Raw genomic sequence first — 19505 nt, 5'->3', positions numbered from 1 at the left:
TTGAACTTTTGAATCACGCTTCAATGTTCACGCCTCTCGCTTACAGGAAGAAGAGGTGGAAAAGTTTAGGGTAAGTTTGTCCCTGTGGCCCTGAATAATCTCCAGAGTAAAAAGTACTCGTAATACTTCTGAATAACGCCACCATAGCAGCGCATGCGTCTTTGTTTTGAATGTTTTTGCCTGTGCTTGTTCCATTAACCCCCATCGTTATAGTCCATCTAAAAAACATGACCTTTACTGTGGCAGAGAGTGCGACTGTAGAAATGTTTATTCATAATAATGATAAGGGCTGGCTCTGTGAGATGAATATTTCACAAATGTTCAGCAGGTTTTGAGATCACATGCACTCAGATGAAAACAAGGACAGATTTCTGATATTCCATAATGTCTGTTTTTTTTTATTTTGTCCTCAATACATACACATACATGAGACTGCAATATTATGCTAAACCGTTTCAATACATTATGATAGGGACGCACCGATCCAATGTTGGTACTGGATATTGGAGCCGAAACTGGAAAAAACAGTATCGGGTACAGGCCACAAACATCCGATACTGAGCCGATACCGGTTTAGGCTCTCACTGCTTTAAAAACACAAACCTTAAACCTGAGTGAACATGGACATGCTGTCGAAACTTTGAACCCGGAGAATCGAATTACTGAGTTAGTTTTAACCTAGCATATTCTTGATGCTACTAAAGCATGCTAAAGCTAGCGGCCGAATGCTAATGCTAACGGCAACTTTTTATTTTTTTTTATTTTTTTATTTAACATCAGTGCAAATTTATACAATTTATTACAATATGCTCATTTTCAATCAAATTCATCTTACACATAGATGTAACTCGTTCATGTTCAAATAAACATAAAAATCTATAAGACAAAACAACAGAGTGATGGATTTAATTAGTTTTTTATTATTTACATTCATTTTCTCAAGGATGGCCAAATACATTTTTAAATCAGATTCTTTAAAGTGGAACCATGAGGGTATTTTTTCACACCATTTCATTTTGTGGATATAATATTTTGCTAGTATTATAATTAAGTTTTTTATAAATGTTTCATCTGAAGTGAAGGTGGTATTATCAAAGGTCAGTAAAATATGATTTTTTTGTCAATGTAATACTCTTACTAAATATTCTTGTGAGGTAGTTCTGTACATCAGACCAAAAAGTGCAGACAAAAGGACATTCCACAAATAAATGTTCAAGACTTTCACCATCACCTTGACAAAAGGAGCAATTGTTACTGACATCTTTTAAAAAACGACAAATATAATCTTTTACCGGGTAATATCTATGTATAATTTTGAATAAGCACTCTTTAACCTTATTATTGATCTAACGGCAACTAATCAAGGCTGGGTCACAAACTATGATAGACATACCTAAAGAAGCTTAATCAAATAAAATCGGACACTTCTGGAGCCAAGTGTTTGTGTTTTAGTTTATGAAATGTTGTTGATGAATAACTGGTATAAGATATTGTGCATTTAATTTAGGATTAAACAAATACTGATTAAATACTAATAATATTTGTGTGCACTCGTGCTGCTCTGAAATCAACATTTCAGTTTTAAATCCTGTTCATTTAATCATGATTTTACAACAGCCTTGTGTGAATGTCTATAGAGCCCAGTTTATTAGCCCTGCACATATTATAGAACCAAAGTTTGTTCATTTTGTTACAAACTGCTACTTGTTTCAAGGTTCAGTTTTTTTTATAAAGCACATTCATAAAACAGCACAAAACATTTACAAATGATGTCAAAATCTCTCTGCTGTTTAAACCTCTTAACCACCACCTGAACCGACCACATTTTCTCCAGTTCAGCTTCACCCAAATGAAAAAAATCATCAAAAACGAGACAACAACAAAAAAAACTAGAAATGCAATGGCTGCGCCATTGCGATTGACTGCGGAATTGCGGGAAGCGAATGCAGAAATTGCATAAACTGTTCAAATTGCATAAATTGCTTAATTTGCAATATCTAATTTGCATAAACTGGTAAAATGCATACAATGTCATGTTGCATAAACTGTATAAACTGCATAAAGTGGTGAAATGCATGAATGAAAATTCATAAATCCTAAATGGCATAAACTCTTAAATTGCATAAACGGTTTAAAATGCATAAAGTGGTTAATATTGCATGAACTTTTATATTCCATAAACTGGTCAAACTGTTGAAATGGCCTCAGTGCTTGATTGGCAGAAGCTGCACAAATGGCTGAAAGGCCTGGAGTCTCCCTATTGGCTGGATTCCCACATACACACCAATGCAAATATTTCAAACTCTCGTATAAAAAAAATGGAAAACTGCAGAAGGCCAATTTTTTCTCAAAACCCACAAGTTGCAGAAGCTGAACATGCTCAAAGTGCAGAAATTGCATAAAATGCAGAAAAAAGTGCACAAAAGCATGGATTTGCAGCAGCCCCATTATAAGTCAATGGGAAAAATCTCCGACATTTTGGCCGATTGCAGAAAAAACGTAAGTTGCAGAAGTCCCAAAAGTAACAGCACCTTCTCCTCAACATGCGGAACGTTTTGATGCATAACTTGCATAAATTGCACAAAGCATGAAAGTGCTGAAAGCTGGAGAAAATCGGGAAAAAGATGGAAGAGGAATAATAATAAAGAACATGAAAACCAATAATTGACTGCGGAAGAATTCCGCTGTCAATCAATGACTTAAATGTGACCAAAAGAAGTGATGGAAAAAGTGACAAAAAGACCAACAATAAAACAAAGGAAAAGATCAGTTTAGATCCATTTTGTAGATTTCAAATGAGGTGTTACACTGGCCTGGCTGAGAAGCTTTTAGATTTGGTTAAAGCTGAACTGCAGAAAACGTGCTTGGTTAAGGCGGGGGTTAAGAGGTTAAAATAATTTGCAGTCAAGGATAGAAGGCAAGTTTTGGGTGATGACACAGACATTGAGAAACGTGGTACTAGGAGTTTAGTCGTGTAGTTACACAGTAATGACAACTTACTGCCTTATAACACTTCTAACAAGTGATTTACTTTCATGTATTTCAGAATAATGCAAATACAAAGCGTAGTAGTAAATATACATGAGTGAAACACAGCTGCAATGGGAGTAAATGAAAAGTCTTTTACTTATCGCTTTCCTTTGGCGTTTTTGTCTTATCTTACATCAGAGTGCATTTGATCCACAAATGTGACCAACTACCAGCCTTTGGACCAAAATAACTCCTCCCTGTCTCCACACGTCCATATCTGCATCAAATCCCTAATATTCCCCATATGGAGTCTTGTGCATCCTTCTCGCTCCGTCTCTGATGTTTTGCTGTTCTGTTGCACGGCACAAACCAGCCCTCTTCTCCCGGCTGCATGTTTTGGAAAAGCTGCACCCACAAAAAGCACATTTTGTTGCTTTGAAATGTATTCAGCGAGGTTTGGCATCTTACTCTGCAAAGAACTGAATGTCTACATGATTTGAACTGAATTGGATCAATAATGATAATCTTGATTTGGGAAGTTTTTGATGAGATTATTGGAAAAGTTCAACATAAGGTTTTTTGCTTGTTAGTAAATTGCACATTGCACTAAAATTAGACCAAATGTCTTCAGTTAAGCTTTGAAAAACCTACCAGGGCTAGAATTTCCACTTTGCTTTAGTCCCTACTCTGAATCTTTTCAGTTCAAATCATCTGGACTTGTGTATCATAATCCTTTTCTTTGCAGTGCACTGTTCTCTCCGTGTCCCGTGCTGACGTGAGCTCTTGGTGTTCCTGTTCCTCTTTATTCCAGGTCTTTAAGTCAGGGCAGCACCAACTCCAACATGCTGGACGTGCAGGGCGGCGGCCACAAGAAGCGAGTGAGGCGCAGCTCGCTGCTGAACGCCAAGAAGCTGTACGAAGACGCTCAGATGGCGCGCAAAGTCAAGCAGTACCTGTCCAACCTGAACGTGGAGACGGACGAGGAGAAGCACCAGATCATGTCCCTGCAGTGTGAACCCACCTACAGCACACGTGAGCCTTTCACCATCACTCGTATTCACAGGGATAATATAACTTTATATGGTTTTCGTCTGATTACTGGGTCATTCCTGTTAAAGGGTTGATTTGAAGATATCCCAAATCCCCTCTGAAAAAGTCATATAGTCATATATGAACAAATTCAAACCTGGTTTGATCCATTATTCAGTTTCGCTGAAAATATGGGACATTTTGGGCATTTTTAAGTATAAAACACCTCGTGTTTATATAAAACCATAAAATGACAGAAAACATGCACTAAATGCTTTTCTCACATTGATGCCAGTATTCTACAGCAAAAGTTTCCAAGTTGATATCGCTAAATGTAGAAAGTTTCCCTGTTCACCTGCAGCGTCTCGCTTTAAAGGGGAAAAGTGAAATTATCTTAAGACGAGTTAATATGTCCCTGAGTCACTTATTCTAAGACATCTGTCCACAGGGCTTTTTTACAAATGAAGTTTGCACTCACAATTTGATCAGACAGTGCAGACAGTTGTAGATGGCTTTTTCTCAATGTAAACATAAATTATTTAATAATAGCTGGCCCCACTAATCACCCTAACACATTATGCTTGGCCACAACAATGAACGTCTCTAAAATGTTAAAGAAACAGAAATGCTCTTGTTATTGATTTCCACCAGCGTCACTGGGTGGACATTCATCTTTCTTTGATTATTCCAATGATAAATAAAAACACTCTTGCCTTTCCGGAGCTGATGTGCTAACCCTATAATCAGATGAATTACTTGACAATAGACGGCAGCATTACCAGTAATAATGGCAGGACTGACCTGTGTAAAACAAACTAAGTCAGGAATGACCCGACTTAGTTTGGTGGGATAATGCCCGTGGTATTACACAATGTAGTATTACAGCACTTTAAAGTTTATGAGGAAATGTGGTGATAAAAGAGGAAACTTTTATGTTCTACAACTGTGGTTTCAAACTTTTCACCCCAGGCACCTCTAATCTCTAACTCAAATGAATCAAATGTCAAACTTCAGAAGACTCTGAGAACCACCGGAATAAGCCCCATACCATAGTACCATAGTGTGTTGTTTTTGTTGTTCTAAAACATTTGTGACAAAGAAATTTCCAATGGTTCAGTATGTTTCCAGTTATGTCACATCTACAGCCAAGGATCCCTCATAAACGTCACAGAAGACAAACATTAAACCATTGTTATTACAATGATTCATCACTATGGTTTGATGAAATGGGTCGTTTGCACTAAAAGCATTAGTTTAACTTTAACTAGTCAAAACTAGAGATAAAAAGAATTGGAGTGCTAGTACTAGTATTTGAGAAACAACATGATTGAGTTGTTTTTGTCTATATTTTTGGTAGCTCCCAGCTGATCATGTGAACATAACCAAATGCTGCCATCTAGTGGACTTCCATGAACAGCATGAACATGTTTTGGTAGAGTAGAAAGTCCTCACATCTTATCATTTTCCCTCAGTGTCCAAGAACTTGAGTGAGAGACGCTCCACCAAGTCAGACATGTCCCCGGTGTCTCTGCGCTCCGCTCTGCCTTCGGCCAAGACCCAGAACCGAGTGTCCCAGGTGCTGCAGGTCCAGGTGCCCCTCAACCCTCTGCGCAAGAAGAGCACGGCCAAAGACATCGGCACGCCAAGTACGAGCACAGAGAGTGCATTTGACCCGGGGGGAGCAGTCAAACCTGCATGGACTGATGTGTGGTGTTGTTGCAGACTCCAGCTCTCCACAGGTGGTGAAGAAGCCCCCGGTCTCCAGCGCAGACGAGTGGAGCATGAAGAGGTCGTCCGAGGACACCGTGTCCACCGTGTCGTCCCTGCACTCCAGCCCCACCGTGTCTCCGCAGGGGTCCCCACGCAAAGGTACGAAAATCAAACCAGACGCTCAGATGGTGTAACTGGATGTTTCAGGCCTTATTTTTATATGAAAACATGAAAACAGGTTTTTCTCTTGTCCGTAATCTACTGCAGAAGTTTAAATGTATGTCTCTTAAAGGAACAGGCCACTGTTTTTAGACGAGTTGATGCATAACTGTCTTTGTGCGTGCGCTCAGTCACGCAAATGTTGCTAGCATTTAGCGTCTCCCAGTGTGTTCCTCCTCCAGAAGTGAGAAGCGACCAAGCTCTTCAGTTTCCCATAGACTTTCTATTGGATTTTGGCCAAATACTTTTTTTTCCCCTGTACGTGAAGAGTTACACGATCCAAGTCTAGTTACACAAATTAAAACATGTGGATTTTCTAAGCGGTGCTATATTGTAAGACATAATAACACCTGAGGAGCACTTCAACGTCGAAGTGCTCCTAAGGTGTTTTTACGCCTTACTTTCTCACCTTAATGATGAAGAAATTTAAAAATACTTGAAGTACTTTTCATTTAATAAAAGCAGTGTTTGGAAATGTTTGGGGGGTTTGAATAAGAATATTTTAAATGTAGTTTAATGTAGATTGTCACGATCCGAAACTGTGATACAGTAAGTAATTATGATAAGTTTATTTTTACCTTAAAATGTGTAAAAAGTCATGTGCCCAAAGTTTATAAACCAAACTCCATTTGACATTTAAACAACACAAATATTCAAAGTATTGCGATACATGATAAAGTATTAATATTTGGTATTGCAGGACAAAGTATTGCAATACAATCCGATATTTGGTCACAGCCCTAGTAAATAAGGCACTGTTATTGTCTTTGATCAGTTTACGTTTGTCCTGAGTCTGACCTTTTGGAAAGTGCCCCTGACTCAGTCACTCCTACTTTCTCTTCAAACATCTGGAGCATCTGGAATTACACTCGCAGCAAAGGATTCCCACAGTCGGATTATTATGACGGTCCAATCATAAAGAGAGGGGGCGATGCTGCCGAGTTTTCTACCGAGGTAGTGAAGAGAAGATCAACTTTAATGAGATATTTTTCTATTTTTAAAATGTCTCATGTCTCATGTTTGCAGATTCGACCTGTTCATAACTGAAGTGTAAATGTAGAATGCATTCACGCTTAACCCCCACCTGAACCGAGCACACTTTCTCCGGTTTGGCTCTCCCCAAATAGCGACAATAACGAGAATTAAAACCCAAGAAAAAAGAGACAAAACCGCGCCAACAACACAACAAAAAAGTCACATAATTGTCACTTCATCCTCGCTTTTTCTGTCACATTTTTGTTGTATTTTGGTTTGATTTGTGTAAATTGGAGAATGTTCTCCGTTCAGGGGTTTAAAGGAGCTTCTTGGAGCTTCCAGTGGCTTGGAAACCCTGGCTGCACACATCAGCTGAACATCCTCTCTTGCTCTGCCTTTCAGTCGGAGGAGCACAGAAGTCCCAGATGAACCTGTCGGGCTCGTCGTCCTCCCTGACCAGCGACGCCAGCACCAAGGCCGGCCCCGTCAGCCTGCGCAGCTACGGCATAGGTGGGGCCCATCTCCACAAGCGGATCCTCCTCATGACTAGGCAGCACAGCCGAGACGCGAGCAGCGACAGGGAGAGAGAGGAAGACGAGGGAGACGCCGGCCGCTCGCAGGATGAAGCTCAGGGAGGGGTGAATCGGTCAGGGCAGAGACGAGGCAGGTGGAGCTGCAAAGCCCGCCGCGATAGAGCCACGACAGGGCTAACGCTAGCAGCAGCCAGGCCGCTAAGTCCCACACAGCAAGTTTCCCCGACAAGCCCACAGCCACAGCAGTCGCCCATGAGGAAGCGCATGCTGTCCCCGTTCAGGATGCTCAGGGAGAGGAGTCGCTCGAGGGACAGGCTGGTAGTGACCACGCCGCCGCAGTCTCCGGAGCGCGGTCAGGGAGAGCACGAACCCGAGACAGAGCAGCGAGGCAGGAGGTCCATCAGCCCCAACCCCTTCCTCTGGCTCTGCGTGGACAAGCGCAGCAGGAGGAAGACGGTCTGATGAAGAGGGACTTCTCTCCATTCAGAAAAGAGTCATTTTCTCAAGGACTGAAGGCCTGAGATCAAACTAAATGTGTCAGGACTAAAGCAGGACTTGAACAGGTTTTATACAGTATAAGCCAGGATTAACCAGGGTCTAGAGTAACACTAAAGCAGGGATCACCTAAAGCCCAGCACACACCATGGTTTTTGTCTTTTAACATTTTTAGATGTAAAATAGTGAACTACAGCCCAAGATTTTTCCCCATGACGAGGGATTATTCATTGCAGACCGTCAAAGTCGCACAGTGAAGCTGAGCCTCAACTAAACCAGGTCCAAGCCAAAAGTGATGCCTCACTTGTCAGTCAATAGATCAAAACCATATAGAAAGAACTGAACAAGATCTTCAACAGAAAACTAAACAGGAGCTAAAACCGGTATATAGGAACTAACCATTGAAACCAGGTCTGAACTCTGGCAATGAAACAGAGCGAAATCAGGTCTAAAAATCCAATTCAAACTTTAACATTAAAACGCATGAACTGCTCTTGTGCTGCGTTCATGAACTGGGGAAGCTTTCCAACATCCAGGAGTTTATTTACTGTTATTTAAAGAGGGGGTATGATGCTTTTTTCAGTCACATAGCACCAGTCTATATCACACTACAATGATGACCAAACCTTCTGTTGGTCTGTAAATGCAGTAAATTAGAATAACTGCCTTGTATCAAATGTCTCTCTCAAAATGTCTGTAGTGAATGTCTTGAAATAGGCCTCTGTCTCTTTAAGAACCTCTGAGCCTTTAGACACGCCCCCTCCACACGCTGTCTGTGGCATCAGTGGGGAGGGGGTTCTGCTGAGGAGCAGTGGTTGGTTACTCGGCTGGTGACGAAAGCTCGGAGGCGTCTCCAGGAGGTGGGGGCGTTCCTAGGAGGACTCAGGCAAACCTCTCCCTAAAATGGCCGCCATCAGAGTTTTTACAGATGACTCAAAAATACTTGAATGTGCCAAGGCAACACTTCAGGCATGTTTTTAATGAGGGAATGACAGAATAACATGATTTAAAGCTTGAGAAAGTCCATTTTGCATAATACCACCCCTTTAAACACTGCTACATTAGTTTACTGTACACTTCTGCTGTTCTCTGAGTAACATAATGCAAAAGAAGAAGTCTCACGGTGATCTACCGCAGCACAAAGCTCAGACCTGAACAAATAAGCCCAGAAATCAAACGAGCGCCTCAAGAGAGTCGATAAAAGGCTCACCCCGAGAGGCAGCGCCGCACTTTGGGAACCGCTGCTTCAGATAACGGGCTCAATTCTGCGTGGTATAGAAATTGGTTTTGAGGTTTGTTTTTTAAGGCGGAAGCGCTTGTGTACAGCAAACAGGGAGCGAACAGATGCCCAGATAAGAGGAGGCAGATCTTTGTCAGAAAATGGAAAATCATATCAGTTTTCCAGGGTTTTCCGGACGTTTCTTTTGTTTTGCGGCATCACAGTCCAATGCTCGGGCAAACGGAGCACGACAAGACACAAGGGATGTATACGACTGAGGAGTTTGGACTAGTTTACTGTAGGAGCATTTTACATCACTTGTTTCTGTGTGGTTACAGTTTAGTTTGTGTGTTTACATTAGTTCGTCAATAATGTATTCCCTAAATGTGAAAGTGTTCAGTTCATGTCATTGAGTGCAGCTATTGTTCAGTCAGAGTTTGCTATTTTTCTACATTTTAGAAGCGCTTGTCCTGAAATGAACTTGTAAATGTCTATTTTTATTATCATGCAAAGTGATACTTGAACTGTGACCGAGGTCTCCTGGACCGTCTGAAGCGTGAAGTTTCAGCCTTTACAGCACATTTGAAAGCCAGACTTCTGTCCTTTCACACTAGATGGCAGTATAGCTTTACATTTCCACCACAGAGTTCAATAAATTAATTCTCACTCTTGTATTTACGCACTCGGTTTGTTTAGCCAAAGTTTGTTTCCGTTTATCCACCCGACTCCTCACGATGGTACAGGACAGATGTCACATGACCAAAGTGTAGTTATATCTTGTGTTTTGTTGTTGCTCTTTTGCCCTTTTCTGTTTCTCTATGGTTTTCAAACTTATGAGTCATTCCAGGATGTTTTCAAATCAGGCAATTTTAGCATTTCAGTGACATTTATTGTTTCAGAGCAAACTGAGTAAGTATCAAGAAAAAGAGTTTGAGCTTTTAGCCATGAGGTAGGAATTCTGTTCTCTGTTCATGTTTAATTTGCAAACCAAATACTAACCCGGCTTTCAGATTTATAAAAGAAACAATCCACATTTGTAAACGGTGACAGGTAGTGGAATTGAAACTGTAACCTGCTGCCCCACACACTTTTAGCTCTCACAATCCAATGAATGAATTAGCCACACACTGAAGTGATGATATTAATAATATGTTGCGCAGATTCAGACAGTCTTAGCAAGTTTTAAGTGTTCATTTCAACTTTCTTTGTAGATGTGTGTGCATATTCAATGTTAAAGTTGAAATGATTTGGTAAATATAACAACTCACTCCGCTTCCCTCCCCTGCAGGCTACGCCCTGCTGCCCCCGGGTAAGGCCGATAACTTGTCTGACTCGAGCCACAGCGAGATCTCGTCCCGCTCCAGCATCTGCTCGGTGGACTCCGTGCCCGCCGCCTCGGCAGACGACCGGGGCAGCGGCAGTTCCAGGACGAACACAACCACCACTGCTGCCACGTCCACGGCCGTCCCCGAGAGCGCGCCTGCTGCTCATGCACACTCCACACACTCCAGTCTGGACTACAGCCAGCCCAGCACAAGGTGAGGACGCACCGACAGAGGCGGCGCCGGGAAAGCACGCGGAACACTGCTACAAACACAAACTCCACTGATCTCGTCATTTGAGACTTGGCTGTGATGGACTAAAAGGGAGGTGTGCTTGATCCAATGGGTGGCACGTATCCTAATACAAGCGGAGCCTTTCCAGATGATATTACTCTGGTAGTGATATTTGCTCTGTAATATCAGTCTGACTTTTGCCAGGTTAGTGCCTCGTACTCATTAGCATGATAAATGTCACGGTCTTGACTTGGCGCGGAGAAGGCTGCTGTTCACAGAGGACAAGTTGTCGGCCCCCGCGAGGATTCACTGAAGGCTTTTCTATCAAAGGTGCTTTGAGATGGATTACTACCACTAGTGCGTACTGCAATCCACCTCTATTATCTAATGTATTCACTGGTTTGACCGCTAACCAGAAAGCTGTCATTCTGTGTCTATGACCGGCTTTGGAAATATGTTATACAAACCAGCTTGTGCTTGTCCATACTACCAAAATATCTTCTTTAATTCTAAACCAAGCAACCAAACATAACGACGACTAGTCACAAATGATTCCCACACTCAGAATGCTCTCACGCTGAATTATTTATCACCACTAAACATCACAAAAGGACACGCTCTGTTGTGACCTCCACGACCTGAGGGTGAAGGAGGGTGAATTGTGACATTCGTGAAAGATATTTTTGTCCAAAAACATCCTCCACGATCACCACGAGCCGATGCGCTCTGTTTAGAACCCTGTTAAAATGCATGAAGTAAAGAATCTCATGAATATCAGAAAAACGCCATGCGTAACACACCGTGCCTATGTGTAAACCCATCATAAACCCGCCACAAAAATCTCAATGACAAACGTCCCTGATTAGTATCAAATTAACAGCCCATATTTTACTCCCAAAACAGCCCCAAGGTCGGAGCGGGGCACGGGTGTAAACAGTCAATGAGACAGAATGTTGTGACGTGCAGAAATGTTGCCAACTTTTCCTCCCCCTGGCTTAAACAAGGACACCGGCTTAGCTCCTTAGAGTTGGCTCTAAAACTATGATTTTTGCATGGAGCACATTTGGGCTCAGAAGTTAAAAATAAAGGATAAATGAAGCAAAAAAAAAGTATTGCCCTCAACAACAGGCTTCGATAACTAAAAATAGTTTCTATCAGAATGCATTAATTTCACTCTTGATGCTCCTGTAGCTGTGCATTCAGAGCTAAAGCCTGACTTTAAAAAGTATACTTTACACAGCTGCATCCGCGTTTCTATCAATACCTCATTAAAGTCCGGGAAGTCAGTCTTTTACTACCAACATTAACTACTCTCCTCTCCCGCCGCTAACGGCCCCTCCACACGCGCACCTTTTTAATCTGTCCCCGTAAACAATGGCTGCTTTACGGTCTGCTCTTTGTTCATTGTGTCTCGGTGATCAGGCCTATTCCGCCTCATAAAGTAGAGCCTATAAAGCATCAGCAGACCCAGTAATGTGTCTGCTCCGCAGAGAATAAATGGCCACCTCAGCCTCATTGTAAAACGCGGCCGGGTTTGTGAAGAAGCGGCGCTGTGTCATTGAGTATGTTCAGCGAAAATATGACGATAAATTTGACAGCTGGAAGGCGTTGATAAGAGAAGTTTCAAAGTCATTTTTAGCCATTAATCACTTTGACAGGTGTTGGATATACTTGCCATTATCATACTTTTTATGTTCAAGTGTGTCAATGGCAAGAGTTTGTTTTATGAACAATAGGATCCAGGGCCTAATACTGTGTCTAAGAATGGGAAGGTCGCTAGTTTGAGGATGTGTGTTCTATGTACATGAGTAGCTCAAAATGTGATTGGTTAAGAGGTAAAGATATCAGGCTATGGAAATGTCTTAAAAAAATGCCTATAATTAATCATGATTCACTGTGAACATCAACTGCCATGTAAGGGGACATCGCCCAACCCTATGCACTAAAAAATATACTATCGCTTTATTTTGCTTGTAGTAAAGTGTTTCCGCATGTGAGAAAAAGTGTCAGTGATAATCTCGACAAGTTATTTTAATTTAGTTCTAGCCTTTTGACAAAGATTTTACTTAGTTTCAGTGAAGATTTTGTCAAATAACTACTTTTTGTCTAATTTGAATGTAAATCCAGTCGATGAACTCTAAAATAAATTTTGTCAACTTTACTTTCCTACAATTCTGTTCGACGCAATTTATCAAATTGTAGTGTTTCATGGACTTTCTCTCACAGGAACAAAGCACAGACCTGTAGAAATCTGTGGAACTTTGATTTGAAACAGCAACAATATGACTTTAAGAAAATGATCATTTCAGTCAATGAAAGGAAGACGTTAAAGCTGATCTTTGTCTCTCCTCCACAGTTCGTCCTGTGTGGCCCGCGGCAGCCTCTCCCGCGCCCCGCCTGTGCCCCCCTCTCTCTCCACGGAGGAGCTGCACCCGGACCCCTCGTCTCTATCCCTGGACGGGGCAGCCGACAGTGGGCGGGGCAGCTGGACCTCCTGCTCCTCCAACTCCCACGACTCCTTCCAAAGCCTGCCCGCCTCCTCCTGTCGCCCCTGGGACCACGGCACCCACGGCCACCCCCTCTCCCTCCCCCTGTCCCACGTGCACTTATCGGGCTACAAGCAACAAGCACCCCTCACCGCACCCGTAGCCGAAGCGCACCCCAACACGGGACACAGTAGCCACATTTGGACTAATCATAGCGAGGAGTCCAACTTGGACCTGTCCCGGCAGAGCTGGGCCTCCTCTAGCTCTCTCTCGGACACTTACGAAGGGAATTACGGCACGGTGAAAAGGCGGAACACTTCGGAGCACCCCGCGTCGCCGACCAATGAGGAGGCAGGACAGAGCGCAGACCCCGCCTACAAAACAGTGACGTCCAGCACTGACAAAGGCCTGATAGGTGAGGGACCACAGGCATAGAATAAAAGTATTTACTTTTATTGCTTAAATTAAATTGGACGTCATAAAGTGCCCTCCACTAATATGCTCGATTGTCATGGGCAAAGAAGCAAGATTTGTTTTTTGCCACACAAAAAAAAGAATAGTTGTGGGGAGAAAGAGCAACCTTGGGGAGAACCACAATCCGTTAAATGTTATTGCTCCACTTTTGAGATTGATTTCTGTAGTTTTACTGAACAAGACTCACAAAATACTAAACATTACAAAATAAATGATTGTTTTATTGAACTGATCTGTTCTGAATCATCTTTAAAATGTTGAGTCTTGGGGTTAGAGTCTCTCAAGAGGCAAAAGTTTTATCAGCTGCACCAACATTTGTGGAGGGCACTGTATTGTTAAACATTTAAAACGTAATTTGGGTAGATTATAAAGTTTACACTTATGCAATTGTCAGAATTATTGCTTGAAATGTGAAGCATTATAGCATCCACATGGCTTTTTATTACACATACGATTTCACAGTACATTTTTCTGTTAAACATTGGATTCATACTTTTTCCATATGCATTGTATTCCTACAAAAACGTTTTGGACCATTTGATATTTAAGTTGAAACTGTGGACCTGTGCAGAAGCACCATTCCCAAAACTGAGATTGATCTCACTGAAATGTGAGAAGTAGCACATCTCCAGCAGATCCAGCTTTTATTATTGAACCAATCATTAGAATTATGGTTAGCGTATTGAATAGTTAGCTTGTGTTGTTAGTGTAGTGAATACTTGGCTTCCATTGTTAGCATGTTAAATTGTTAGCTTGCATCGTTAGCATATTGAATAGTTAGCTTTTGTTGTTAGCATATTGAATAGTTAGCTAGCATTGGTAGCGTGTTGATAGTTAGCTAGCGTTGTTAGTGTGCTGAATCGTTAGCTAGCGTTGTTAGCACGTTGAATAGTTAGCTAGCGCTGTTAGCACGTTAAATAGTTAGCTTGCGTTGTTAGCTAGCGTTGGCTGTGGGCACCCATCTCATTGGTTGTACCTGTGTTTGTGTTTTCACTGCATGTGTAGACCATCTCAGTAAAACATCATCCTAATTTATTTTTTCCATTATTTTGTCCCCCTCCCCCCCCTCTCTCCCCCTGCACCATTCCCACACTTCGTCTTGCTTTTTTTTTGTTGCTTTTTTTTTGTTGCTTTGCCTTTCACGTCCATCCAGTGTACTGCATCACATCACCCTCCAAAGACGAGCGCTTCAGAGCTGCCCCTCCCACCCCTCCAGGCTACCAGGGGCTGGCACTGGGAGACCTGGCCCTGTCCGACGGGGCACTGGCGGCTGCGCTGCCCAGGAACCCCCACCTGAAGCCCCCGGAGTACAGCGTGGCCCTGCAGAGGAGTAAACTGCTCCAGAGTCCCGGAGCAGTGGGCCGGATCAACCACCTCCTGACGGGACAAGCACAGAGTCGACCGGCCAGCATCTGTGTCGCCCCGCACGGACTGGACAGCGAGGACGGTAAGGTGTGGGGAGGGACACGGCCTGGTGCAGCTTTCTGTGCATGTGGGACAAGTGATGTAAACCAAATAGAACATTCTATATCAAACCAATACCTGTTTACTTTGTAAAACCAGACATTTTTGACAAAAGATCTTTGTGAGCTTTACATTTATAACATATACATTTATAATGATTTTTTATCAATAGTGAACCAGGTGCTGCGTTGCCTGTCGAGCTTCACAGGTGTTGCTAAACTGGGCTAAATAAAGTTGCTAAACTGGCAATATTTCGTCTGATCTTTTGGAATACTTTTCCTGCGACTTCTACTTTAAAGGGGGGGTATTATGCAAAATGGACTTTTTCAAGCTTTACATCATGTTATTATGTCATTCCCTCATTAAAAACATGCCTGAAGTGTTGCCTTGGCACATTCACGTATTTTTGAGTAATCTGTAAAAACTCTGATGGCGGCCATTTTAGGGATAGGTTTGCCTGAGTCCTCCTAGGAACGCCCCCACCTCCTGGAGACGCCTCCGAGCTTTGGTCACCAGCCGAGTAACCAACCACTGCTCCTCAGCAGAACCCCCTCCCCACTGATGCCACAGACAGCGTGTGGAGGGGGCGTGTCGGAAAGGCTCAGAGGTTCTTAAAGAGACAGAGGCCTATTTCAAGACATTCACTACAGCCATTTTGAGAGAGACATTTTATACAAGGCAGTTATTCTAATTTATTGCATTTACAGACCAACAGAAGGTTTGTCATCATTGTAGTGTGATATAGACTGGTGCTGTGTGATTGAAAAAAGCAGAACACCCCCTCTTTAAAGCAGCAGTGCCATGAACAGAGCTTTGTACATGCACCAGGGAATAACGATCCTTTCTTCTTCTCTTCCAGATGAACAGGTGTCCGCGGTCTAGGCTTCTCTCGTCTCGTGATGATGACCTCACACTGAACCAGGGCACATCGTCCAATCGCGCCGCGGTGGCTTCCCCACACGGACCATAATGCACCTCTCCCTCTCCCCGGAGACAAAAAACATCTTCATTCAACAAGGGAGAAAGACCATTTTAAAAACCTTCGAACTGGTGGAAAAATGAGTGGAAAGATCTAAACTTGTCAATCCAAGCGAACAAAGAAACAAAGGAAGGAACTCTGCCGCGAGTCCCGCCCGTACCTCCATGTTGGATCTGTTTTTACCTGTACAGTTTTTGCTTTTTGTACAGCCGTTTAGTTTTTTTGTTCTTGCAAAGTGAGATTAGCGAGAAGCAAAGGGACACAAAGCTAGAGCTAGTTTAAAAGAAAAAGTATTAAGACAATGAGTTGTTGTTGTTTTTTTTCTGGTCATTTTGTCTGGATTTTTAAAAAAAAAACAAGTTGAATGTAAATAACGTGAGATTCTAAGGGTTTATGACGGAAACGCATCCGACTTCAAAACCCTCGCACAAATGTAGCTCGCGGATTCCGAGCTTCAAAACGCTGTGGTGTTTTCGGACAACTGGACAAACACAAATCTATTTTAGAATCATGACAAATGAGCTGAACTGAGCTGAAAAGACTTTGAAAACTAGCCGTCTCTTAAAGGAACCAAGTTTAAACTCCAGTTGTCATAAATCGTCCCAGCTTTAAGCTTTAGGAAGTTCACAGAGCGCTTTTGTTTGTGTTTAGCACTTATTGTACTTTTTAACCGAGCTTTAAAAACTGCAGTCCAGCCTCCATCAGTCCACTTTCAGTTTTTTCTCATTGTCAGGGCTTCACATTAAGTCTTTTGACCAACGTGGCTCTTTGAAAAAAGTTCATTCAGGCGAAAATCGATCAACTTTCTCATCAGAACATAAGCTGATTTATTTTTTCCTCCATTTTCCACTATAGAATTGAATATTAAGCAGGTTCAGTAAGTTTTCAAACCTCGCCCTGTACTAAACGAAGCCAGATCTAAACACGGAGTTACTTCCAAGTCCTGCACATGTTCCTGTCCCTTGTTTACTCCGGGCACTTCACGGCTCCCACAAAATGCCTCATAAACTCGTTATTACAACTCCCTTTTAATGAGCGGACAAACAAAGGCCTCGCTGCGCCTCTCAGAAACAAAGTCTAATATTATTTTATCGCCGTAGCAATAAACAAACTCAAGAACGCCACGCGACCTGCATGTATTACCCGCATTTACAGCTGCGCTCGTTCTAATAGCTGCGTCCTCGTCATCGGCGGCGCAAGATTAATTCCAAAGTTTCATTCGACTTTGTCAGTTTGTTTAGGTTATCCTGACTTTCTGTGCTCACTCCACTTCAGAACTGTTTGTAAATGTCAGGGCCGGGCCACACTTTGAACCTTTTCATCCATTAGCCTTGTTTTCTTGTAAAATAGCTCAGTTGCTCTTTTCATATATTTACATAGATACAGTCGGCATCTCTGGGAACTGCTGCAAATGGGCACGTCCGAAGCTGCCAGAGGGGGAAAACAAAGAACGACTCGTACTACTTCTACCCTCATACTTTCACAAACACTGAAGTATGGATGTACTTCCTACCAAATAACGACAGAGACATGGAGAGGAGAAAAGTGGTTCAACAGCCCATAAATAACTGAATTCTAATTTTAGCTTCATGCTATATGTTAGCGAGCTAGCAGTTAGCGTCCAGTGCCAGTCTTTCACTTCTAGTGGATAATCTGCTGTGTCAAAACATTCACAAGGAGGTGTTGCTTGTGCCGTCTACTCTGTATCGATTCTTTCTACTTTATTACTCAAGTAATTCTCCAGTTCGGCTTTACCCAAATCTGAAAGTTTCTCGACTGGAGCTTACAGCCTACAGCACTGGTGTCAAACAGGCGGCTGCTTGAATCCGGCCCGTGACTTGTAGAGTGCAGTACAAGTGTGAGCCGTTGTGATGGTTTACAGTAAAGTTTGGGCTTTGACTCATTATTATTATTCATTTATTGGAAAAATGTTCTCAGTAGTTTCTTCCTGTTTACATGATACGTGGCCCGCCATCCGTCGTGGGAGCCGAATTTCAGCCCATGCCCTAAATGAGTTTGACACCCCTGGCCTGTAGTGCCACACCTCATTTGAAAGCTAAGACCAACTGATTGAAACTGATCTTTTCCCTCGCATTGTTGTAGTTTTTTAACGTTCTTTTTCATCAGATTTTGCTACTTTTTTTGTCGCGTTTTCATCCTTGTTTTCTTCTCGTTTTCGTCGCTATTTGGCACTTTTTTCAAGAAGCATTTAGATTTGGGTAAAGCTAAACTGGAGAATCTTCCGCAGAGTTTCACGACTCCTCATGAGCAGTATTAGTACTTTCAGAGAGACACGTCACGCAAACTCCACTTTGTCCAGCTCACGTTAAAACGACTCTCACATGGATCTCTGGACCCATTGTGATCCGTGAAAGCTCGTGTTCCTCCCCACTGCTGCCTGCAGAGGGCGCCCCAGACCCTGACCCGCCCCCAGTCTCTCACGCCTTTACTGTATCTTCTTCACAATCGACTTTATTTCACATCTTCAAAAGCTAAATAGTCGTTTTTCCTCATCGCGTTTTACTTGGAAGCGCTCGCATGTTTACAAATGTTCATTCATTTCCCCGCCCTGAATATTAATTTGTGTGTTTGTAAATGTGTCTCGCAGCACAACATCTGGTCGAACTGGAATCATCGAAAAAATGTTTCACAAAAAACTTGAATCATGACTTTTGTTTGTAGAAAAAGGCGACGGGACGTGTGTGAGCGTTGTACATATTTGATGATTTTTGAAACTTTTGCGCTAACTTCGGTGCCATTTCGTTTGTTTTCTCGTAACTGCTGCTGTGCTCTGGGACTTGGTGTTTTTTTTTTTGTTACTTTTAATGGTAATTTATTGTTTTCCCTCCTGCTTTGTGCACGTACGACACGCCGCCAAACCTTTGTCAGAATCCACCAGTGGAAAAGTGTTCGGAGACGCTTTTCGTAGCCAAAGTTTCTCTCCGTTTCCTCATCAACAGCAGATCTCCACAGAGGAGCCGCCGTCGAAGCTAGCAACTTCTTAAAAGCTAAACATTTTTGCTGAAAACTTTTTTTTTTTTTTTGCACAACATCAATCCTCATATTTTGAACCATCAGTGTTACTTACAAAAAAATACAAAATCCTCGCCAACGCATAAGCCGTATAGGTTTTCCACACTGCACCAGAGAAACGTCGAAGCTAAAAGGATTTTCAATTGAATTAATTGGAGGGATTTTCTTTCTGTTGAACACTTTTTAACAATGGCTTTCAACCTAATGAAACATGAATATTGCACTGGCAAAACAACTCACACTTACACATGCAGAGTGTGTTCATCACAGCATCAATGATTTGCTAGCATGCGGTTTAGCTGAAAGTGAAAGCTCGTATTTACTGTCATTCAACTTTCTTTGTGCTGAAATATTGTTTAAGCA

At 42.3% G+C, this 19505-nt stretch overlaps 1 protein-coding gene across 10 annotated transcripts in view; it reads left to right on the top strand.

The window, feature by feature from the left end:
* The window catches only part of rapgef6 (Rap guanine nucleotide exchange factor (GEF) 6), a 195498-nt gene extending 178619 nt beyond the window's left edge, over positions 1–16879 (top strand). For 6 of the 10 annotated variants that reach the window (XM_079566301.1, XM_079566298.1, XM_079566296.1 and 3 more), the window contains 9 exons: positions 47–70; positions 3782–4002; positions 5472–5645; positions 5722–5868; positions 7306–7413; positions 10439–10688; positions 13063–13607; positions 14820–15113; positions 15990–16634. In XM_079566301.1, coding sequence (XP_079422427.1) covers positions 47–70; positions 3782–4002; positions 5472–5645; positions 5722–5868; positions 7306–7413; positions 10439–10688; positions 13063–13607; positions 14820–15113; positions 15990–16012 — 1786 coding nt within the window. In that variant the 3' untranslated portion in view covers positions 16013–16634. Of the gene's footprint in view, positions 1–46; positions 71–3781; positions 4003–5471; positions 5646–5721; positions 5869–7305; positions 7414–10438; positions 10689–13062; positions 13608–14819; positions 15114–15989 lie in introns of all 10 variants that reach the window. The other 4 variants (XM_079566302.1, XM_079566300.1, XM_079566299.1 and 1 more) reach the window with 3 other exon arrangements.
* The last annotated feature ends 2626 nt before the right edge of the window (positions 16880–19505 follow it).

The sequence above is a fragment of the Gobius niger genome (genome assembly GCF_951799975.1).
Source record: "Gobius niger genome assembly, chromosome: 11".
Classification (NCBI taxonomy): Eukaryota; Metazoa; Chordata; class Actinopteri; order Gobiiformes; family Gobiidae; genus Gobius; species Gobius niger.
Note: the sequence above shows the minus strand (reverse complement) of the source record. Positions and strands in the feature narration are given on the sequence as shown.